Raw genomic sequence first — 24530 nt, 5'->3', positions numbered from 1 at the left:
AGCAGTTTCCTGTATTTGGCTTTCCACTTTTCTGCTGCTTGACGCTTTTCTGCAAGACTGGGCCGGCTCTGACGTCACTTCTCAATTGTATTCAGGCATTTTGGGGGACAAAAAATAAAACTCATTGTGAGATCTCAGATTTAAAAAGACAGAAAAGACAGCGTGATACATCCTGTTTATTTATTGAGTTACATTCAACAGCAGTGACGTCACTGACCTCCTATGTTTATAAATCTATAAGGATTAACAGTCTGAGCTCAACACTGTAGGCAGCACGGTTACTTTATTAAACAATAACTGCAGTTACTGGTACTGTGGAAAATATTTGTGTGAAAATATAATTAATTCTTGATGGCAGTAAGACTGGGGGCAGTTAATTATTTATGAGGACTAAACCTGAAAGCTACGCAGTATTGTCTGACAAGATTTTTTTTTTTAATCCAGTTCAGAAATCATCCCAGTTTGTGCACAGCTCCACTGAGCCCTCTGTGTAATGACCACATGTGCTGCTGTCCAAAGGATCCTTAACCTGAAAGACAGTGTAACAGGGAAAACATGAAAAGTAGATCGATTCATTGCAAAACTAGACAAATAAATAATGTGCCAAACTGAATATGTCTTACTTTAGGAATAACTGGAGGGTTCAATGTGCCTTTACAGAGTCCGTCCCAGTTGAATCCTTCAAACCACCTGAATAAAAAATGGAGCATCACAACCTATAAAACCATGTTTCCAAGCACAAGCCTCTGTGTTTTCCTCCAGTGTAATAAATCTGTCGTCTTACTTGTGCTTCTGAATGTCCTTGGCCCCATTTCTCTGACTGCCCAGCCTCTCCGAGGGATTGCTCCTTGGTGACAGAAAGCAAACAACAACACACAAATAAATAAACTATGAATTAATAATCAGATTCTGTCCTTTGAGGAGTGGTGTTACAGCACAGGTTGTGTCCAGTGCACTTGGATTGTGTCTTAATTTGCTCCTGTCTGTTTGTGTGTGTTGGGGCTGGGAGAGGGGAAGCATAATATAACACACACAATGGTGGTCGGGTGGAGGGTTTTATGTCTGAAAAAGCGCTATGAAATCATTAGCTTTCACATTATAATTCATGGTGTCCAGTGTGTCATATTTACAACACCTGCAGAGTTTCTTTATGAGGCTGGAGGCACTTTTGCTGACGGTTTTTGGGAAGTCGATCTGGTCGATGCCACGAATGGTTGCAGTGAGAATCTTCATTGGGTCAGAGTCGCTGAATGGGAGCCTGGAGAGAGGAACATGAGCCTGTCACCATCACTTCGATCTAAAACTGGAGAACTGAGCTTTAAAAGTAGGGCTGCATGAAACTTTGAAACTTACCCACCACTCAGAAGTTCAAACACTAAAACCCCCAGTGACCAGAAGTCTGCAGATAAAGTGTGGCCTTTGTTTAAGATGATTTCAGGTGCCATGTAGCCTGGTGTGCCGCAGAACGTCCAGGTCTTCTTACCCACCTTAATCTTCTTTAGACATCTGGAGCCAATCTACAAAAAGTGAAAATGAGATCACTTACACCAGGTAAAGCCAAGAATACCACAATTTCATGAGGAAAATCTGACTTTATGTTTGTGTAGTACCAATTTGGCATAACCACGTTCATCCAGACAAACATTTTCAGGCTTGATATCTCTATAGATGACACCTCGACAGTGAAAAAAGGTCAAGGCCTCAACAACACAAGCCGTGTAGAACCTGGTGCTGCATTCGTCCAGACATCCTCTGAAACAGTACAGAGAAGTGCTGGTTTAGGCATCGAAGCGAACTAGACAAATGTGTGATGTAGACAGATGTAAGACATCAAATCCTGCTCAGTCTTACAATTGCATTGTGATGAAAGCTTGGCTAAAACACAGTGCCAGGACTATAAATATTTTATCAGTATGAAGACAAAAAGTCCCTTGCATCTTCTTTAGTCCCAAAATACTTACTCATCTTTGAGCAGACTATTTAAATCCCCACCAAGACAAGCTTCTGTCAAAACGTACAGGCACTCGGCATCTCTAAAGGTTTTATGTAGCCTGAAATCAACACGGAAACATGTTAAAGATCACTGACATGTTATCGAAATCGTAACAATTTAAAATGAGATGGCTGTGGAAGAACAAACACCTGGCTATGAATGGACAGTGAGCCTCCATTAGAATGCGCCCTTCTCTCAGGATGTGCTCCCGTTGACCGTTGTTGAGGATCAGCTTCTTCTTAAGGACCCTCATGGCATAAAGACACTTGACGCTGCTCTTTAGGTGCACCTGACAGAGGTAGAAATCGATAGATTACATTATAGAAACATGGAATTTGGAGGAGGCAGCAGCAGCACAGGGGAGCTGTGTCATTGTGTGTGAGCTGCTATAACATCAACCCTTACCAGGTCTACGTGACCAAACTCCCCAACTGCAAGAGTACAGATGATCTGGAAATCACTTAAGGTGGAAGATGAGAAGGGATCAGGCTCCTTTTCTGACCTGCAAGCAAGACACAAGTGAGCTTATATGCCTGTGTTTACATGTAAATTACACGTAATTGTAGAAAATAGTGTTGTAATGCTCCTTACTCGATTTTGGATTCAAGGCTTTGCTGCACCTCATTACTGCGGTTAAATACCAACCCTCCAAGGATGTCTTTGAAGGTCCTGAAGCACAGAAGCACATTAATATTTAGTAGTATATAGTTGCCGAGTGTTGAAGATATCGGCCACAGAGATGTCTTACAGTTTCATGTGGGTACTATTTTCTTTCTACCAAACTACACCTGCCAACTATATCACCGTGCAGAAGGAAGCATGCATCTACTTTTTGCTCACCTAGCACCACTGAGCTACTTAAACTTTCACAAACATGAGCCTCTTGTCCATGAGTAGATGCACGCTTCCTTTTACATGGTGACACAATTGGCAGTAGTACATTGGTAAAAAGAAAATAGTTCCGACATAAACTGCTCACAACGAGGTTTGTGGATTATCTTGAGTTACCAGGTCATGATTTCTGGAAAGAGACATTGCTGTTGAGATTTTCCAATGTACCTTTTTGGCACTTTAAGCACCACAAGCTGAGTGCCATCTAGGTCCACTATATTAGAGAGAAAGCAGACATCTCTACAGCTGATACCTCCAGTACTCTGCAATTCACACCCAAACAATCTAGACTGATAAATGTCACAACAGGTAAGATGAAGAATATGCATTTTTAAATTTGGGGATAAACAGTCCCTTTAAGTGTGGTGTCTGAATCAGTTCATATTTTCTATGCAATGAGTTTTATTAACACAAAATAACCACTCACTCTCTGTCTATGACCAAACATGTGACATCACCAGCAGCAATCACATTCATTGTCCGAACATCCTCTCTAAAGACAGAGTGAAGAAGGATATCACAATGTTATCAATGCAAAAAAAATCATTGATGTTATGGTGGCACAAATGCCATTCTTTTTACCATCATGTGTTCCTGTACCCTCTGCACATTTTTCTTCTGAAAGTCTATTATTCCCTTCTTACCCCCACAGAGCTTTCTCTCCAAACCACTGTCTCTCGGCGAGCTTAGACAGGACTATCTGCTCGTCATGGCCCGGCTTCTTTTCTGTCACTTTCACCTGGCAAAAGGGAGAGGTAATGAAAGAGAAGTAATGGTAGAGAGCCATGTAGAAAAGTACCAAGGTCAATTATTGCCATCATAATGCAATTTCTAAAGCTACGCTGACATTTTGTCCTCCGCAATCTAAATCTTTTTTTGTGTCTGAAAGCTTAATTTCATGTGTGCAGCAGGCAGAGAGCATAAAACTTTACCTGGCCCTTGCTAATGATATAAAAGGTGTCTCCTGCGGCTCCTTGTCGGATGACGTAGTCACCTTCGGTGTAGTGAGTCTGCGGAACATAAATGACAGATGGAGGTGCAAAGTGTGGAAAATAATTTAATAAGAGCAGAAAAAGACAGACAGAAAAAAAAGAAGCAGCTCTCCTACAGATATAAAGATGAGGGCTGCTAACAATGGAGGATTAATTCTGATTCTACCCCAGCACCTGCTTGTTAACTGATGCAAAACAAAGACAGCTGAAAATAGAAAAATACTGAGGGCCTCGCCTGTAAACATGATTGTTTACAGGCGTTCCATCTGTGCGCACACATAATCTATCCGCTGGATTCTGTTTGAAGAACGAGTGATGGTTACACAATGCCGTGCTTCAGATTTTAAGTACTTAATCTGTACCTCCTCCATAAGATCAGACATTTTCATGATGACATCCTCCGGCAAAGACTGCAGGAAGGGAACGCTGCAAACACACAAAGACAATGACAGGTTTGAAAAGGGTTTGATTTCTTTTTTTCCCCCAAGAAACATATCACAGGAATGCTAATATTTCGGTCAGTATTAAAGGCCTAAATGCACCATTGTGGCTGCTGGTAAGCAACATGACCCTGGTGATATTGTGTTGAAGGTACTAGAATACAAAGCAGCTTTCTGGGGCCTGCTCTGTGCCAAATGAAGTGTATCGGGTGCGATGTTCACCTGCTTAGCAGCTCCATTGAATGAGAAAGGCGGTTGAGACCACTCTGCATGAGTATGGTCTGGTAGCTTTTGCGGTCAATAACCCACAGCTTGCTGTCCATTTGCGCTGCAGATCAAAACACAGAGGAAGTGATGAAGGTTGTGACAGTGACACTGGAGCTCAGGTGGAAACACAATCAAGAAACAAGTATTGAAACAGCTCTATAAGACAAGGGTAGTTTGTGAGGGATGTGGACTGAATGCAGGATGAGCCACAGCCTACAGAGCAGACAGTTAGCATGCAAGGACTCTGTTAGGAATGCTCATCATGTACAATAAAAAGAAAGTGTTTTTCCTTACAGACTTTTAATATAAATCTTATCTGATTTCCTTAACTACTCTTTCTTTTTAATAGAGCTTGAAAGAGGGTGTTGTAAATTAATAATGACCCATATTGATTGGTTCACTGGAGCTTCCTGCAAACGGAAGTGGACGTCCTCCAGACAGTCTAATTAGATCCACCATCTGATAATATGGTGCAGCCCTGATATCTCAATTCTCCCATTTGGATATACCCCATCGGTTTTCACTTTAGCACCATATGACACACAGTTCAGGACCATTTGGATCCGAATGCTGTGCAGGATGTTTTTTAAAAGCTAACATTGCTCTTAAAGGAGGATTTGTCTGTCATTTCTGCAGTATATCATTTGCCACCCTGAACTTCCCTGACCTGATGATGAAGCCCTCTCCACCTGCACCTTTATCACTACCACGATGAAAGAGACCACACAAGCCTTACTGATGGCCTTGGAAGGCAACAATGGGGGAAAAAAAGTAATTTCAGATCAGGAAAGAGGTAAATACAGTGGGCCTGGAACAGATCTGAGGGAAGGACTGATAGAAATGGACACACAACAAAGGAAAACAGACCACTCACATGAGCTGAGCATTGTTACCAGGGAGAAGATTTATAGTAAAGAACAGTAAATTGGAATTGGTCGCGAGATAAAGAAAGCGGTGCAAAAAAGGAATGGGATGCTTAGGGACCAAACAAAGCAAATAAACGGATTTTTTCAATTTAAACTGATCCACAGCCTATTTATTTGTGAAACCAGGTCAGATGCTTGCAGCGATGGCTGAGAAAGTTTTCCCACAGGACTCTGTGATCAGATGCTGGAAGGCAATGACAGCACACTCTCTATTTTATAAAGACTATCAGAAATTCTTACACGAGAAATGTATATACATATATAAAATAGGTTGCGATCCAACCGTGAGAAGAGCAAACGGAATGTTTTTCTGAAAATGGTGTTTGCAAATGTTTGTGAAAATTCATTTAATACATGTTGGATTGCAGAGAGGAGATGTGGCAGTCAGATGGCTGGGTTATGCAGGAGAGTAGAGAATGTTTTAAATTCCCCACATCTCTGAGAAAACCGTTTGAAGCTGTGGTGTTGTCTAAGATCTCAAAAGGTCTTTGATTTTAGATTCAACAGACGTCTGTCTAAGACCAGTGGCAGAAATCATCCTGCTTGTGATACTCTCTCAAACAAGAATTATTTATATCCCTAGCAATTCAAAATTAATTAAAGTGAAACTCCACCAGTGTTTCACATCTCCAGCGATATCTGCGTGCAAATATAAAAAAAACAAGATACCTGAGACAGAGTAGATGTTGGTGCAGTTGTAGAGGAGAGCCAGCTCTCCAAACATGTCTTCTGGTTCAATTGTGAGAAGCTTCAGTCCGTCTTTTGTCACATCCAGCCGCCCTTCTATTAATAAACACAGTCAGGGCAAAAATATAGCATGCACATAATTTGTGGCACTGCTATGTCTCTTTTTTGTGTGTCAGGAAATGGAGAGTGACTGTAAAGAACCTTCAGCTGTCTCTTTCAGACATACTGTACAAACAACAGATATGCAATCATCCCTGAGCGAATCAAGGCCAGCACCTCTCGCTGGTTAGGATGACAGGCGAAAAACAGGGAGCAGCCACTCTCCATTAGCTGTCACAATACGAATGCAGCCAAGATTCCTGAGGACGATCAAGCACTGATGAACTCTCTGCAACCACAGCCAAGCAAAACCTCTTTTCTCCTGCCATTTGTTTTGGTGTTGACATTTCAACACACACAAAAAAACATCAATGTGGGTTACTCATTATCCCAAGTGCCTCCTCTTTTCTTGTTCAAACATGCAATTATCACATCACTCTGTTTGAGAGCACTGCCACAGAATCACACTGTGAACCAGCAGTAAGAAAATTGAAATTGAAAGATATGATAAAACTAATCTTTTCATCGGACAGTACTTAAGCACCTGTCATCTCAAGGAAATGTTAATAAATATCCTCAAGCATGATTAATGTCAGCAATTGTATGAAGAAAATGATTTACCTTCTAAAACATACGCCTGAGCCCCGTTGGCCCCCTCCTGAGCGACATAGCAGCCTTGATTGATGGTGGTGGGATACATACAAGCCGTGATGGCTCTGATTTCTCCTTCGTCAAGGTTCTTCAACAAGTCATTCTTCAGAAAGGCAGCCTGAATCAGCCTCTGAGACCTGAGGGCAGAAAAGCAGGATGCTGGTGTTACATTTAAGGGCACATTATTGAAAGCCTTGAATGCAGCATTACAGGCTGTCTCAAAAATGATTTGAAATATTTATTGATTGAGTCGGAGAGCCTTGAACATTTGAGAGACATATTTTTCGGCTGCGAGAGAACACTGTGTGCTCTTACTCCTGGCTTTTGTCACAGCTTCTATGTGAGACCATGGCGAGAGTCACAGGGTCCAAAGTGAAGGGCTCTGAAATTACTGTTTTCCTACTGGTTCTCTGCGAGTCCTCACTTTGAGAAGAGCAAGCTACAGGGAAAAATATCACACACATAATAAGTCAGGTGTAGTCAAGTTGTGCTGGGTCAAACTACCTGTTGATGCTTTAAAAATATGGCATTTATGAGCACCATGTTTTGTACCTGCACTGGCTGTGGAGGATCCTGGGAGGGAGACAGTGGCTCTGTAGCGATCCAGTTCTTCCTGCAGTCTCCGAATGAGTTCATCCTTTGTATCCAACTCCAGCTCTAACTCATCTATTAGTGTGTCCCTCTGGCGAAGCTCCTCAATCTTCAGTTGCAGGGCAAATTGGAGGTCCCGAAGTGTACCCATGATCTGCAAACACCAGGTGACAAAACACAACAATAGCTCTTTCTACACAAAAACATACATGCAAATATAGAGTGGGTCAAAACTACATGTTATGTACAATTTCTGTCTTTCTTTGAGTTGCATTGAGTCTCTCTTTGCAGCTACTACCTCAGTTAAGAAAGCTTGACCACCATCTGCCTCTCTTCCTGTGATTATGTATATAGACAGTTTACAAATATCAATAATATAAATGGGAAATCATTATGGTATAATGGCTTTTACTTGGATGAGAAAACACAGGAGAGTTTGCTGTATGCTTCTCATACAAATCCCTATAAGTGCTTGACCTAGACATAAATACAAGCAGGCAGGTTTATAAATACATACAGATAGATAGATAGACTATAAATGTCTTTTCTTTATGAGCTTGCAGTACTTGATTTCCAGGTGTGCACATGTACAAATGCATTATAGAGACAGTATTTTTATGCTTTTTAGGCATTTGACTTTTTTTCTTTCATCTTAACAGAAACAAATCCTTTAAAAAAACTAAAAAAAAATCAAGGACACTTAAACAAAAAGATACGACACACAAGACAAGAAAGTGTGAGCTTTGGTAATATCAGAGAGATTTAACACCTCACGTTAAAACAAGGTCATTTTAGAGTCCCTATTAAGACACACACACTTTGTGTCCCTGCAGGAATAAAATACAGATTTTTTCATTTTGGGTCGAAGCGCGCTCGGAGCCATACGCACTGATAATAGCCTTTGTTACAAATGAATGAGTTGCTAAAATGTGACAACAGCGTTTTTATGTTTCTAGACTGTTTGTAAACACACATGCAAGCTCTGTCCTGCAAAATATAATGCCGGACTGTAGGCTATTTGACAAATATCACTTACCACATGCAGCTGTCTGGCGCTGTGGGAGTCTTCCTCACTTGTCCTGAATGTGTTTGTCCCTGTTTGGAGGCAGACAGTCCATTCGACAGGTGCAGATCTCCTCTATACCCGCCCAAGTGAGAGATGCTCCTCTCCTGCTCGGGGCTGGCCAGGGCTGGGCACAGACAGCAGGCAATCACATGACCAAGACAGTGGAGACCATCCGGGAGGCTGTAATGAGAAATGCATGGACTGGATCCCAATTGGGTCAGAGGGTCTTTGGGGTATTTCAGAGCCCTGGGGATAGGTGGGTCTCCGGCAAACAGAGCAGTGAACATCAATCATTTTATTCCCCGGATATTTCGCTGATGTAGAAGAGTGTAAAGGCTTGCTGTGCCACTGATCAGAGGTTTTACTCTCCCTCCATTGCACCTGTACAAAACAAAGGGCCCTATCATGACATAGATATAGATAATGTTTAAATGATGTTAGGACAAGAGTTATTGTTTTCAAGTTGGTCTAATGCAAATTAAATAATTTTGAAACTAGTTGATTAATGTTCAATGTTAATATTGACATCATGTTAATATTTGCAAATAATTTGAGGGAAAACGAAGGCACTAGTTTGTGTAACATGAGCCAAGCACAGAATCTTAGCCTATATTTACAATAACAGTTCAGCATTATTAATATTGATAATTAATAGCTTTATAGTGGTCATATGTTGTTTTAAAATGTATTGTACTTTTATTCCCCCATATTTTATTGCCTATTTTATTCAGCCCATGCTTCAACTGTTTGAATTACTTGCATTTATCTTTATCAATTTTTACTAATTTGTTTATTGTTTTGCACTAAACACCAAGGCAAATTTCTTGCATGGGAAACCCACTTGGCAATAAACCTGTTTCTGATTCCCGACTTCTGATTTTCAGATTAAAGCTTGCTCTTTGCCACTTTTAGATCCCTAACTCCATCCAGCATTGTCATTTTTCTTCCTCTTCCTTTTCCCCCTTAATATCTAATTATGGTCTAAGCCTAATTATCTCGAGCAGAAGAAAGAATAATAATAATTTGTCATTTTCTGTCTTTTTTGGATGAATTGTCCTCCACAGAGAGGCGCCATAACACACTCCAGCCAGTAGGTGGCGGTAGTGTCGCCTGAGAGCAGCATCAGCCCGCAGCTGCCGGAGAAGAAGATGGGCCGTTGACAAGAGAAGAAACCCTGTGGCTATCTTGAGCTAGCTAAGTCACGTTATCTATACATTTAGTAGCTTAACCCGTGAACGTGTTGTTGTGTTTTGTTCAGGCTGTGATCGAAAATGATCCTCACCGTGAAACCGCTTCAAGGAAAAGAATGCAGCGTACAGGTGAGGAAAGAACTGCCGAGCTAGCTAGCTGCTGATAGCTAGCGGTAACTCCGACTCCCTAACGCTAGCTAACTAGCTTCTATAGGCAAGCTAGCTGGTTAGCCGACAGCGGTGGCTCTGACACAGGATGATCTACCAAACATTATGCCTGAGTCTAAACATTAGGTTGTCAGGCTCCCCTCAGTGTAGCTTAAGTGGAGGTATTGTGGAGACAATTCTCCCACCGTTATGAATCGACGTTACTATAGCCAGCTTGTTAGCCACATCCTTGAGAAAAACAGTGTTACGTTAACAATATGAGACAGTGGTTGAGTGGGAGCTCTGTAAGTCCTTATTTGGTGGCTCTTGTCGAAAAGGGAAGTGACTTTGCAAATACTTCAATAAAGCAGTATCTAAGGAAAATGGTTTTGCCCAAGCAGCAATATAACTTAGCTTACTGGATTTTAATCAAATGAAACTTATAATATTACAGAGTCTTAGCTAATTTATTAAAGATCGATATAGTAAATGAAGCACACATTTAAAGAGTGTCAGAAATGTAGTAATAATAGATAATAAACTAAGCTGGAAGCTACATATAGGTTATGTCAAAGCTAGAATATCAAAGTTAAGTCAATTATTAGATCGAGTCAAAGATCTTCGTTCAACACCTTATATTGTTTCTTTATAGTCCCATACATAACGAACTAAGTGGGAGTGTAGGGATGCACTTATAACAAAAAACAAATCCAATCTTCATCCTTCAAAAAAGAGCCATAGGAACTGTAAACAAAACCACTCTGTGTGTGAATAATCATTATAGATATATGTTTTTTATTTCTTATTTTAAATATTAAAAGAGGGGGTAGAATTTGATAAGTATTCCCTTTCTCCTACTCTGTTTTGGACATGACATACTTATGTTGCTTACTAAATATGTCCCTTGGTTATTTAGGTGTTGTATCTTACTTACATTTTTAATTTTTATTTTGCATTTTCAAAATAACTCTAAATCTAAGTTACTAGAGCTAAGTTGTTTTTTCCTATTCTCAACAGCCTGTGATACTATCTGCTCACCATTAGGCTAGTCCTGGCCCCAGTGTGTGCCTCTCATGTTTTGAAATGATAACAATACTGTAAGGGGCACAAACTGGGGCTATACTGGGACAAGTATGATGTATGAGCCTTATCAACATAGTATGTGAGCCTAGGAACCGCTATAGTTTTTAGTATGAGTAGTATGCTACTGTAAAGCTCTGAGGTATTGTGTGTAAAACAATAATAATGCCTAGTATAGGTGATCTAAAGCATTTGATGATGTGTGTATCAAATGGGGAAGTATTACACATACTGGATGAAAGCAGAAGAGAAGTTATTCTAGATTCTATTATTTTAAAGAGAATCAGAGATCAAGACCATGCAATGCGTCACCTGATTCTGAGCTGAAAGAACAAAAGTACTTGCCCACACTCTAGCATGCCTGTTATCAGCTATGTCTACAGTGTTTATTGGATAAATACTGTCGCTATAGGCCAGTGGCTGTTTATTTTACAAAGGAGGAATGTGCTAAAGAAGCCATTTACCAAGATAGAGGTGCATTTGTCACTTGTGCATGTGAATTCCTCTTTAATCATTGGTTGAAATCAAAGTACTCTTAGGCTAAAAAGAAGGAGAATGCTTTCCATATGTATTTTGGTGTGACTACATAATCATGTTGATTTTCCAGGTGACTGAAGATGAAAAGGTCTCCACAGTAAAGGAACTTGTGTCAGAACGTCTCAACATACCAGCAAACCAGCAGAGGTTGCTCTATAAAGGGAAAGCACTTGCAGGTAGATTTGCCAATAGTCAAGTGTTTCATAAGCATCATGCATAACTGTAATTGCTTGATTCACCAATCTATTTTATACATGTGTCAGACGCTAAAATTTTTGATGATTGCATACTATATTGCCTTCCTCAGATGAGCACAGACTGAGCGATTACTCCATTGGGCCAGAGGCTAAATTGAATCTGGTTATCCGTCCAGTGGGAGAGAGGACTGGAGCATCGGGGACATCTGCCAGCAGCAGCAGCAGCACACAGGGGAGAGTGTGGCAGACTGTGTCCACTATCCTTGCTAGACACTTTAGTCCAGCAGACGCAGCAAAAGTACATGAACAGCTTATTAAGGTAATTAATAACTATAGTACAGTGCACTGTAATCTAAGATCAAAGCAGTCAGATTTTACCAATCCAATTTGATGTGGATATTTACAGTTTCCAAATTGTTAAATCTAATGTTTTGATTTGTTGCTTAAAACATTTAGAAGGGCAGCATCAAATGCTGATTTAAAGGTCCTTGGCCAAACTATATATGTTTCATGAACATGTGGGGATGAAGGCAAAACATAGTGATGCTCTAGTAATATTTATTTTCTGGTATATGACAGTGTAGATATTTGACTTTTTTTTTAAACTAATCTTTCGCCTCTCATTCTGTTGATATAAATGCTGCTTTCAGATTTAGGGACTGGATCCTCCAAAGTCTGAATACATCCTAGATCAAGTCTTCTCCAAATATAGCCAAGAAATGCAACCTTTTTTTTGCCCAAATATGGAAGACACAACCAGTTTATCCTGCAAATCCCTCTGTGTCCCACAATCCATTGTGTGGTGGTCAGTTGTTTGATAGAGCATTCAGACATACCTCGTTCACTTATAAAATTGTAAAATGATCATATCATAAAGTGCTCATATCACAGGAATATATCACTTAAATTAGATAAATGTAATCCACTGCAAGGTCTCTGTAATAAAAGCCATGTAAAACTGCACTTTAGTTCTTAAAAGCACTGCATGTACTTACTGTATATCAAGTTGTATTGATTTGTTGTCATTTTGACATTAAATATTAATGTCAAACTCCTAATTACATTCACTTTGAATACATCTTTATCGTCATTTTGTTTACAGGTTTTCTTGTGAAAGAATCATTTCATGGCGTCTCTGGTGATAAACTTGTTGGTTATTGATAATGCACTATTATTTTTGGTCTTTGTGAGACTAGACCTCATTTGTAAAGGGGAAGCAGGCTCAAGGATTCAGCTCCTAAACCTAAATTAGAACATAGCTAACAAATCAGTATCACAGACTTAATGGGATGTGAGCATAGCTCTGCTGTGTGCAGTTTACATTACCTTTTATTTCTTGCAATATTTATATTTTGTTGCTGTTCGTAGCTGCCAACGTGAAATTACCTATATTAGACTTCAGGTCTGCATCACTCTAGACTAAGCAAACCTTCCCAGCTCATGCTTTATTGAAAGTATAGCAATATCCCCACACATACAAATTGGCTAAAATGAATTCTGCAGAATATATTTAACTCGCTGTTTATCAATATTTTATTTTTTTCTTCAAGGACTATGAACGCTCGCTTCGACAACTTAGTCTCGACGACATTGAGCGCTTGGCAGGAAGACTTCTTCACCCAGACGGCGAGGGCATGGACCCTTCATACATGGACTAAGAGTGCCTAGCTGGAAGTTGCTTATTGTAATTGTCCTTTGAGAGGTGCTCCGTGCTTGGAGGTCCATACAGTGTTTAGAGTGTGAGGCATGGAAAGTACAGTATCAGTTTTCTTGCAGAGAGCTCTAGCTGTGTGCCTAATCGATGACTGAGTGAGCACAGATAACACTGACTGTTGTTTTTCTCAGCACTAGGGCTTTCTTATTCATGATCAAAGGATTTGGATAAGAAAACTTGGCAACTCTGAATTGGTCATTGATGTTGCAGTAATGACACAAGAACTGATCACGTAATATTTGAATACAAAGGATCCATTTATGCTGTTGGTTTCGCATGATCTCTGGCTGCTACATCTCCAGGGGGACACTAACTTCCACTGGAGGGTTTTTGTTAGTAATGTCTGTGTTGAATGATAACTGGGTGTTTTCTTTTAATCATCCACGAGAAGGTTATACATGTTTTATTCCGTAACTAACTGATGTTTGTTGTATGATTTGTAAATAACATGTTTATATATACAGACATTAAACCACAGAAAACAGACAAGTGTAAATGTTTTTTTGTTTTGTTGTGTGCTGATATTTTATGTGAAGTTACATTTTATAAAATAACATAATGAAGCTGCACTGGGAAATAAGTTTGTAGGGGAAGAAAGAAGTGGTTATAAATAAAAAAGGGGATGTTGAGTTTGGAGGGACTTTGCAAGGCGGGACCAACTGAGCGTCATTGTCTGTTTCCACCAATCAGGTGATGCTAACGCATATTAGTCATGTTGTTGGCCAATCAAATTGAAGAAGAGCAACACTAGTACCGCCTATGTTGTAAACTGACGGTTATTCCTTTGCTACTAATTTCGGATAGCAATTCGGATAAAATGCTGTGTTCTTGACTCTCGCGGTTTTTCTACGAATAATGAAGGGCAGACACGTTGGATAAGGAGGGATATTGTTCGTTGGACATCGGTAAGGTCATAATGGAGCGTCGGTTTTACAGCGGCAAAGCTAGCGTTAGCACAAAGCTAGCGCATCTCTTTCACTTCCTGCTTGTACCGATTAGCTTTAGCCTGCTAGCATTAACTGATAATACCGAGCCTGTCGGCCTACGCTGCTACATCATTTGTTGCCATGTAACTTAGACGTTAGGTCAGTGCCGTGATTGATGATTAATGGCCGGTTTATAGCTTGAAATGTAATGTTTTTAAATTTAATTTAATGTTAAAATTGTGAGGAGTCGGCACAGTGTAGGTTCAGCTGATGCTTGGGCGTTACACCCCTCTCATCAGGACCACTTCCCCTTGGGAAAGAAAGACTGATCACCTGATGGAATAACTGTAGCCTATCTGTTTTTTTTGTATCTGTCATCTGCAGACGCAATTATTCCTCACAATGCCCTGTTCTTTTTCTTGCTCAGAGTATAATGCAGCCAACTTGATTCACACTGGGCTTTAGGGAACAGCATTTCCCAGCTAGCTGTAGATCAAAGTTATTCTAGTTTTTTAATGATTTAACATCACCTAAGCTACTTTGCTGTCATTTTTTCTGTCCATTCATGTTTGCTTTGTTTCACCAATTTTTTAGTAAGTGCACCCACTCCATTGGAAGGATGGAGACCCTAATTCCCACCATCAACCGGCTGCAGGAAGTCTTCCTCACAGTGGGTGCAGAGATCATACAGCTGCCCCAGATAGTCGTGGTTGGATCTCAGGTCAGTCAGGATAAACGCAAACATTATCTGTAACCCTTGCCTGGATTTCACTGTCGTTACTAAAACTGTAAGATCTCTAATCTGAGTTTGAGTTTTTGATTTAATCAGACTTTGAATGTATAAAGTGAGTGTATCAGTGCAGGTGGAGACATTGCTGTCATTATGTGCCATAACAGAGCAGTGGAAAGAGCTCTGTGTTGGAGAGCCTGGTCGGACGGGATTTCCTGCCTCGGGGATCAGGAATAGTCACAAGACGACCTCTCGTGTTGCAACTTGTTAATGTTGCCCCTCTGAAGGAGAGACTGAAGACAGAGAGTGGTACCTTTACATTTATCCATTTATTCATATTTAAAATAACAGAGGAGTTGTTTTGATTGTCTTTGAAAATGCACAATCGAGTTTTGGTACAAGTTATAATCCACTGAATATCAGCATATCATAGTAGGACAGCAGGTTTGTTCTTTCTTTTAAGGCATGGAGTCTGCTAGAAGTAGTTTCTGTGTGATTAGCACTTAAGCATGGCACTTTCACTCACAGTTTAAACTGCAAGCTACTTCATGTAGAGCTTCTCTTTGCTAACATGTAGTCTTTCCTCCTCTTCTTCTTCACTACTCTTTCAGGAAATGGGGTTAAACAAAATGCCCAAATCAGCTACCCAGGTCTCTGTATATTTGGTCTGCATGGACTTGTCTTTGTTTAGCCACGTCATTTATTCTGTGAATTCTCTCAAACATTTTGTTCGTTTCGAGCTTCATCTCTCCAGCATGATATCAGTCCATCTGTCATCTTTTCTGTTTACATTATTTCTCCCCAAACTGTTTGTTTTATTTGCAGACATCTCTGTAAAATTACTTGCACTCACTCATATATGTTTGTTCAGGTGTCAAAGCTGAAGAATGGGGTACATTCCTGCATTGCAAGAACCAGGTACATTTATCTAAAAGATTCGAATTATGTGCTCGCTGCCTTTGTCCCGTGTTATGTGCTGGGCTCAGTTGATGCATCAATCTCACACCTTTTTGACAGATCTTCACAGATTTTCAGGAAATTCGTCGGGAAATTGAAGCAGAGACTGAACGCAGTACGAGTGAAAACAAGGTGAAAAGACAGCATTGATGTTAAGTTAGTGATGCCTTATATTTAGCTTTTTACGTTACATTCATGATTTTGTCTATTTTTTCATGTCCTACAGGGAATTAGTCCTGAGCCCATATATTTGAAGATTTTCTCCCCTAAAGTCCTTAATCTCACCCTGGTTGATTTACCTGGAATCACAAAGGTAAACCGAGCCACTTGATAATGATATTGATTTTGGTCATGTGGTCATTGGCATCAAATTAAGATATTGTCATCATATCTGCAGTCATCACAGATTCACAGCAGCACTGCATCTGTGCTGTGCTCACTGTAACACTGGCTGCTCATTGTTGTTTTCTCAGGTTCCTGTTGGGGACCAGCCAGAGGACATTGAGGCACAAGTACAAGAGATGATCTTGTCCTTCATCTCCAATCCAAACTCCCTCATCCTCGCGGTGTCCCCTGCCAACTCTGACTTGGCCACCTCTGATGCTCTGAAATTGGCTCGTGAGGTTGATCCAGATGGTAGGATATTTTGCACACAGGCGCCTCTTCTCCTCAGATTTAATTTTAATTTTCTTTGCTCTCCATCAGTGCTTATTACGTAACACACCTCAAGTAGAAATACCTTTTGAAATATTAAATGTGCATGAAGAATGCATTATCCTCAAGTCATTTCAGACTATTGGGCCTGCTAGTCTTTACTGTTAAGAACATTTTGACAGTTAATAGTTGCTTAGAAAATTAATGTTGCTGTCATGGTGCACTCTGCAAAATAGCTTGATGAATGATGAGTATCCGACTGTAGTAATTGTCTAGGAGGTTGGCAATATGGTCTTAAAGTGCCTGTTGTACACCGATAGTATGCTAGTTAGCATATCTATATCTGGGGCCAAATGTTCCCCTGCCAGCGTCAATCCTTTCCACACAGAGACTTGTGTCCTTATTTTATTCTATGATGTCCCACTGTATGCCTTCTTCCTGTTATTCTCAATATAAATGATTAAAAACTAAATTTTGAGGACTGTTAATTGCTCTTAGAAATGTAATCAAAGATCTGTGTGTGTGTGTGTGTGTGTGTGTGTGTGTGTGTGTGTGTGTGTGTGTTTCAGGTCGTCGTACACTGCTGGTGGTCAGTAAGTTGGACCTGATGGATGCAGGGACTGATGCTCTGGAGGTCCTTCTGGGTCGAGTCATTCCAGTCAGACTTGGGATTATCGGGGTTGTTAACAGGTTTGCAATAATACATTTGCTGATTATTTTCTTTTATCTTAGCTATGTAAAGTTTTTATGCTTCTGTGCTGGCGACAGCCGTGTCTAGCAGCATTAAGTTTTCAGCTTGTCATCCGTCTACCCATCTGTCCATCAGCCCCATTCTTGTGAACGTGATATCTCAAGAAGGCCTTTAGGGAATTAGTTCGTCCACTTGCACTTAACAATGAAATGATTAGAATTTGTTGGTCAAAGGTCAGTGTGAACTCACAAATCATGTTTTTGGCCATAACTCGATCAAATTGATACACTAATTATGACAAAATTTCACATGAATGTCTAATAGGACAAAATTATGGAGTGATGACATTTTATATCCATTAGGTCAAATGTCAGCTTCATTGTGACATTATAATATTCTGCAAAACACTTTTCTGGTCATGATTATACATCATAACTCAGGAACAGAGGGTGAGACATTTTGTAAGATACTGAATTGGTGACACTAATCTTTAGAGTCCATCTTAAAACTGTTCTTATTTTATAGATCTTCTGTGCTGCTGGGTTTTAGATGTGTGTGATGCATTTACACTTTAGAATATGTAGCTTCTCTGCAGCAACATCCATATTTAAAGGGAAAGTTCCGTTTTTTACAACCTGGACCTTATTTCTGGCATTAAATACGGTTGTTTACTCACCCAGATAAGTTTGGTGTCATTTGGAGTCCTTCGGAAGATATTTAGATCCACGAAAGCCGCGTACATCCATACAGTGGGAATGATCGGGGCACCGACAATGAGGCTCTAAGTAACACATTATCTGCCGCGAAACTCGTTCATTTCACCAATATGTTTTTATGAATCGCTAGAGCTGCTTGTCGTCATCATCCGGGTCATTTATACTGACCTACTAACCTCTGACCTGATGATGTCATCCAGGTGCGCGCGCCGCCGCACACCCGCAGCACAGCTTTGTTTACAACTGGAATTTGCTACTGTTAGTTTTTTGAAACATGGCTGAATATTTGTCAGATTTTGAGTTTGTGGATGACGACTTTGAATATGATGGACGTCCTTACCGTTTTGAGCCAGAGTATACGGATGAGGAGCTCTTTGAAAGGAGGATGCGGAGGCAGAGAGAGGAACAGCTGGCCAGAGAACAACAAACCGCTGCACATCCGAGAATAGATGCTAACTGGTGGTGTTCTTGTGGAAAGTGTTCCACTATGCCAACAGAGGAGGAATGCCTTTGTTGCTCCGAGTGGGATTTGAGGCCAGGAGATACACGTCTGGATGTCTCCAGAAATGACTGTCTCACAACTACAGAGGATTTCACTTCTATGATCAACCGGGCTGTTGTAGAGACTTTTTTTCGTGTCCCGAAAGTAAACTGGAAGACCCAGCCAAAGCCTGCAGGACCGAACGGGCAACTTTCGATTGAGTAAGTAGCCTACACACATGCATAAATTGTTTATTTTCCTTGAATTTGTTTGCTTGATAAGTAAATAACTATGAGAATTTACATTTCTTTAGTTTCTTCTCATCGCTTGTGTAGAACGGCCCGCACACTGCACAAAAAGCAGAGGCACTTCTTATGCAAAACGTGAATTTATTATTACATAGTGCTCAGTGACAAAAAGTGAGAAACAGAAAGGTGAACGTTTCGGTGGTAAAGAGGATTGTCTTTACGAATTGCCTCTGATTTTTTTTTTTTCTGCAGAGGTTAGTAGGTCAGTATAAATGACCCGGATGATGACGACAAGCAACTCTAGTGATTCATAAAAAACATATTGGTGAAATGAACGAGTTTCGCGGCAGATAATGTGTTACTTAGAGCCTCAATGTCGGTGCCCCGATCATTCCCACTATATGGATGTACGCGGCTCTCGTGGATCTAAATATCTTCCGAAGGACTCCAAATGACACCAAACTTATCTGGGTGAGTAAACAACCGTATTTAATGCCAGAAATAAGGTCCAGGTTGTAAAACACAGAACTTCCCCTTTAAAGTGTTGTTAACTGTAATGGCTACTCATGAGTCTGGACAAACATTGATGTAAACTGTAACTGCAATTTCACTGGTTTGTGGAGGCATACAAATTAGAGGCGATAATTCTATTTAGCCTTACAATACAGCAAGGTGGCAAATTGTTCATGTCCTTATTACCCTGATCATCTGATTACACTCCCTCTCTCTCCCTAATTGGTGATCCTCCTAGGAGCCAGCACGATATCAATACTCAGAAGAGCCTGGAGGACTCGATGAAGGATGAGCAGGCTTTCCTGCAGCGACACTACCCCTCGCTTGCCTCCCGCGCTGGCTCCCGCTATCTGGCCAAAACTCTCAGCAGGCTGCTCATGCACCACATCCGGGACTGCCTGCCAGAGCTCAAAACCCGAGTGACCGTACTGAGTGCCCAGTACCAGGCGCGACTCAATGGCTACGGCCAGCCAGTAGAAGACCACAGTGCCACACTGCTGCAGATTGTCACAAAGTTCGCCAGCGATTACTGCAACACCATTGAGGGAACTGCCAGATACATCCAGACCTCAGAGCTGTGAGTCTACTCACTACTCTATAGTAACAGGATCTAATATTGAACGACACATGCTTTATGATGACAGCAACATTTATTTCATGTTTTAGTGGATTGTCTCAAATTTTCTCAGGTTGTCATCTAATTTAGTATTTCTGTTGCACAACCCAGCATTTTACATTCATTGGTTCACAATGTACATCATAACGGTAATGTCCTTGGGGTAATGTAATTGTAAATTGAAGTGGTATCAGCATCTCCTGTTGGCACCCTCATCTCTACAGCTCTCTTGCCACAAGGCGATTAATTCATGTAAATGAGTAGGGAGCAAATATTGACCTTTTTTTGGTTGACTGCATTTAATTTTGGCGCGATTAGCATTGCCGACACAAAGCACTGAGAAACCACGTTGGTGTCACAGCTGAAGCCTTCTCTTCTACAGCTGCGGGGGTGCTCGGATCTGTTACATATTCCATGAGACCTTTGGGCGCACTTTGCAGTCCATCGACCCCCTGGGAGGACTGACTGAGCTTGATATCCTCACTGCCATCCGCAATGCTACGGTGAGCTTCTCCTTACTTCTATTTGTGTAATTAGTTCAATCCAAATTCTAGTCAAGTTCTTTAGTTTGGAGGAATAGCTGATAAATTGTAGGACTTGTGTGTGTGTGTGTGTGTGTGTGTGTGTGTGTGTGTGTGTGTGTGTGTTGCCCTGCAGGGTCCACGGCCAGCACTTTTTGTGCCTGAGGTATCCTTTGAGTTGTTGGTGAAGCGGCAAATTAAGCGGCTGGAGGAGCCCAGTATGCGCTGCGTAGAGCTGGTTCATGAAGAGCTGCAGCGGATCATCCAGCACTGCTCCTCATTTAGCACACAGGTTGGCCTAAAGATGTTTTACACTTGATTGACTCCCTAAAACAAAGAAGCCGTAATTATGACAGCAACATGTTGAGAAAGTTTGTCTCTGTGTTTGCAAGGAGCTCCTGCGATTCCCCAAACTGCACGATTCCATTGTGGAAGTGGTGACTGGATTACTGAGGAAGCGCTTGCCGATTACTAATGAAATGGTAATCCACAGTTTAGCTAAAAATGATCTTCCTTGCTCATTTTAATAACTAAGTGCTAAGTCCTATTAACTGCCTGAGATTTATTTTGCTTTTTCTCTTTAGGTGCACAATTTAGTATCAATAGAGCTCGCCTACATCAACACAAAACATCCAGACTTCACAGACGCAGCGCAGGTCTCTGCATCTGTCAACAGTCAGCAGGTAGTTATTTGTCCCATACAGCAGGTACTCTCATTTATCATTTATTCTGCTAGGGTAAACAGCTGAAGCGAAAGCATTAACCATTATGTTTTCATGTCCAAGCATTAGAGCCCTCTCATAGTCTGTAGTGGAATTCCAGACTCAGCCAAAATTGCTTTGACCCTTTGACTTCCTTGGGTTTCTTGCTGTCAGGCGGAAGCCCTTGATGGAGGGAAGCGCTGGAAGAACGAGAAGGTTGCAGAAGAGAGAATCCCGACTGCAGGCTTTGGCAGTCCCAGCAAAGGCCAGGCCATTAACCTCCTTGACACAGTGAGTGGTGGGATTAGCACTAGGACAAAACACTTAGCAGTGAATACATAGCACACTGTCAACATTTTTACTTTGCCTCTCTCTCTAACTCTTTCTCTCTGTGGCAGGCGGTGCCCGTATCCCGCAAGCTGAGCGCGAAGGAGCAGAGGGACTGTGAGGTCATTCAGCGCCTCATCAAGTGCTACTTCCTCATTGTCCGCAAAAGCATCCAGGACAGGTTCGACTGGAACAAATCCAGAACACCTGGGGGGAACATCCTCTCCCTTTTTTGTTGTTGTTAAACTCAGTTGTTGTTAGTGATGCTGATTGTCTAACTTTGTCTCGGGGCTGTGTGTCTGCAGTGTGCCCAAGACAGTGATGCACTTCCTGGTGAACTTTGTGAAAGAGCATCTGCAGAGTGAGCTGGTGGGTCAGCTTTACAAACAGCCACTGCTGCAGGAGCTGCTTATTGAGTCAGAGGACACGGCACAGCAGCGGACCGAGGTTGCTCAGATGCTTGAGGTAAAATTGGCTGATGCTTTTGTTCTCTGAATAGGCTGCGAGCATCATGAACAACAAGTCCTTTCTCTTTTTCTTTTATTTACTATTGTAAAGCCAGCGATTTAACTGCCCTCTTTATTTGTTTTTTCTTTCTCAGGCACTCAAGAAAGCGAATAACATCATCTCTGAGATACGGGAAACTCATCTGTGGTAGCCAGAGGAAAGGAACAATTCCCTTGTCATAAGACAGCTTTGAGAGTATGAGAGTGTATGTGAGTTTACAGCACAGAGAGGGAGTTTTTGTGAGAGCGTGTGTGTGTGTATTTGTCTATGTGTGGCAGCACCATCGTTTTCTCATGGACCAATGACCATAGCACATTTAGATCTACTTTCTCCCGTCAGCTGTCGCCCTGATCAGTACACTGGGACTGTTGCTTTTCACTGTGAACGTTGTGTAGCGAAAGAAATTGATTAAACACTCAGGCCGAAAGTGTTGCTGCAAAGTTGAAATGTGAAAGACACAGCCGCGAACAAAATCTTTTTGCATTATTTTGTGACAAAATGTTTGTTCTGTCGTGGGTTTGTTTGCTGTAAATATAAAATGTAGACTATATGTGAAGTATCAGAGTTCTCTAGGGTCTTTTTTTGTGGAATTAAAAATGTGTTCACAATTTACATTTCCACACTTTCCAAAAAAAACTGGGCCCTTTAAGCAGGTGCTAAAACTATGTTAGATTAGATGTGTTCCAACTGTAATCCCTTTTGTTGGAGCGCTCACCAGAGATGGAAATGAAGTGGAAAAAATACAACTCAATCAATGCTGACTGCAATGCAACACTGAAGACAGACCACAGTCATTTGCAGCAATTACAGGATGAATGCAGAATGTTTTTCCAGCTCTGTAGTGCTCATCAATATCAGGTTTATTTTCCAGAGCCAAATTTACATATCAGCCCATTTATACTGTTAAATGTTGCACTGACTTTCTAATTTTGTGTATAGTCATAAATGAAACCAAACATTCCTGACATATATTTATTAGGTGTATAGGAGACTCCCACACAGCGTTGTGTATGTATACTATAATACTTAGAAAACAGAATAAGAATTGTCAGGAGATTATGTTACATGGGGATGGTGCTCCATCATTTGTTAGATCTTAGATCCAGATGGTAGGACGTTAATGTTCTGTAGCTTCTCTTTATTTCCTCGAGCCATTTGTTCACTGGTTTCCGCTGTTAATGACACAGAGAGATAAGACAGTTCCCTATTATTGTCCCTGTCCAGTAGTAAGGACACTGCCCCGAGTATAAGACGCTCAGTATGCAGATACCTCCCGCATGCGGAGCCATTTGCTTCTGGTCCAATTATAATTTCACTGTGTAATAATGCTAGACGTGTCAAATTATTCATCTTTTTCCATCTGTTCTCAACTTAGGTTGTTGTTCAGGCACATTCCTCCCCCAAGTGCTATAGCTATTAACGTGAATCTCCTTTCAAAGCCAAAACAAATTGTTATCCTAAAAATAAGCTTTTTCAGGAAGACCTGCCTTAACGGAGACCATCACACTTTTCCGACTTCTGTGTGATCAGGGAGTGAACACAACATCCTATCAGTCCTGTCTTTCTGAATTCTCTGTGCATGTGTGTGTTCAGTGTGCATGTGTGGACGTACGAATGGCTGATTTATGTATATTTTGTATTTAAATGTATAATATTATCATGTGTTCTACTGCCTAGGAGTTCTTGCCTGCCAATATTTGTGATTCATGTTTACTGAAAGAAGTCTGTTGAGATTGGAGGGACTCATTAAACCCCAAAAAAAGGACACTGTACAGAGTGTGTTTGGTTGTTATTGACACATGCAGTTATAACAATTGATCAGTTTTCACGGGATCTGTTTGTTTGTCTTCTACAGTGCCGCAGCAATAGATGTGATTAGAATCACTCGGCTTCACTTTATTGATCTCAGGTGACTGAAAAAGTCTATCTGGTCAGATGAGACTGTCACAGCTGCACCAACAGGATGAAGATTAAGTCTCCTGGAGGGTGCCAACACACACATACACACACGCACACACGCACTCTAACAGTGACATGAACAGCGCACTCTAAAAGCCTGTTTCTTTGTGTTTGATTCACACACTGCACCACCTGCTACGGAAAGAGCTACAGGGTGAAACTTCACTTCAGAGCTTATCCGTTCCCATTTAGATGATGGAGTATTTGACTGCCAATGTCAATGCAATCCAAGATAAACCTGAGCCGAGGTTGAGAATTGAGGTGATGGATGAGTTGAATGTGGCAGTAAGAGTGGAGAGCTGGTCATTAATGTTAGATGAGAGTGAGCGAGGGCACTACAGTCCGGGAGACAGCATCATTTGCACAACAAGGCAAACGCAAGTCAAATCGGTGCTGAATTTACAAACCCCACAAAGTACGAGTGGTACACACAGCAGTCTGATTGCATCAACAACAGAGAGCCAGATTAAACGGCTTAATTTCGTGGGGTGTGAGATCATCGTGCTCGCAAAGGA

At 41.1% G+C, this 24530-nt stretch overlaps 3 protein-coding genes across 5 annotated transcripts; 2 read left to right on the top strand and 1 right to left on the bottom strand.

Annotated features, from left to right (window-relative positions):
* Window positions 1–169: 169 nt before the first annotated feature.
* Window positions 170–8812, bottom strand: prkg1l (protein kinase cGMP-dependent 1, like). 2 transcript variants are annotated; one of them, XM_050050929.1, is made up of 20 exons: window positions 8574–8812; window positions 7499–7691; window positions 7262–7385; window positions 6917–7083; window positions 6179–6292; window positions 4539–4644; window positions 4239–4302; window positions 3817–3894; window positions 3529–3623; window positions 3312–3377; window positions 2585–2662; window positions 2399–2495; window positions 2143–2282; window positions 1962–2051; window positions 1611–1752; window positions 1354–1517; window positions 1136–1258; window positions 785–847; window positions 624–690; window positions 170–529 (listed from the first exon to the last, which is right to left on the bottom strand). In XM_050050929.1, exons 2-20 carry the CDS (start codon window positions 7686–7688, stop codon window positions 446–448), a joined length of 2052 nt encoding a protein of 683 aa, XP_049906886.1. In that variant the 5' UTR covers window positions 7689–7691; window positions 8574–8812; the 3' UTR covers window positions 170–445. The 2 variants fall into 2 exon arrangements, with proteins under 2 accessions (XP_049906886.1, XP_049906887.1); XM_050050930.1 differs by lacking the exons at window positions 7262–7385; window positions 8574–8812 and having other exon boundaries at window positions 7499–7619.
* Window positions 8813–9718: 906 nt separating this feature from the next.
* Window positions 9719–13957, top strand: ubl4a (ubiquitin like 4A). Its single transcript, XM_050051278.1, has 4 exons — window positions 9719–9922; window positions 11628–11733; window positions 11865–12073; window positions 13305–13957. Exons 1-4 carry the CDS (start codon window positions 9875–9877, stop codon window positions 13410–13412), a joined length of 471 nt encoding a protein of 156 aa, XP_049907235.1. The 5' UTR covers window positions 9719–9874; the 3' UTR covers window positions 13413–13957.
* A 224-nt stretch (window positions 13958–14181) lies between these two features.
* si:dkey-32e23.4 (dynamin-1-like protein) lies at window positions 14182–23839 on the top strand. 2 transcript variants are annotated; one of them, XM_050051275.1, is made up of 18 exons: window positions 14182–14373; window positions 14989–15115; window positions 15292–15433; window positions 15736–15774; window positions 15996–16042; window positions 16142–16213; window positions 16308–16394; window positions 16555–16717; window positions 17305–17425; window positions 19623–19961; window positions 20383–20503; window positions 20658–20813; window positions 20914–21003; window positions 21106–21204; window positions 21397–21513; window positions 21621–21730; window positions 21855–22014; window positions 22151–23839. In XM_050051275.1, exons 2-18 carry the CDS (start codon window positions 15014–15016, stop codon window positions 22205–22207), a joined length of 2022 nt encoding a protein of 673 aa, XP_049907232.1. In that variant the 5' UTR covers window positions 14182–14373; window positions 14989–15013; the 3' UTR covers window positions 22208–23839. The 2 variants fall into 2 exon arrangements, with proteins under 2 accessions (XP_049907232.1, XP_049907233.1); XM_050051276.1 differs by lacking the exon at window positions 15736–15774 and having other exon boundaries at window positions 14183–14373.
* Window positions 23840–24530: the final 691 nt, after the last annotated feature.

The sequence above is a fragment of the Epinephelus moara genome, chromosome 8, assembly GCF_006386435.1.
Source record: "Epinephelus moara isolate mb chromosome 8, YSFRI_EMoa_1.0, whole genome shotgun sequence".
NCBI lineage: Eukaryota > Metazoa > Chordata > Actinopteri > Perciformes > Serranidae > Epinephelus > Epinephelus moara.
Note: the sequence above shows the minus strand (reverse complement) of the source record. Positions and strands in the feature narration are given on the sequence as shown.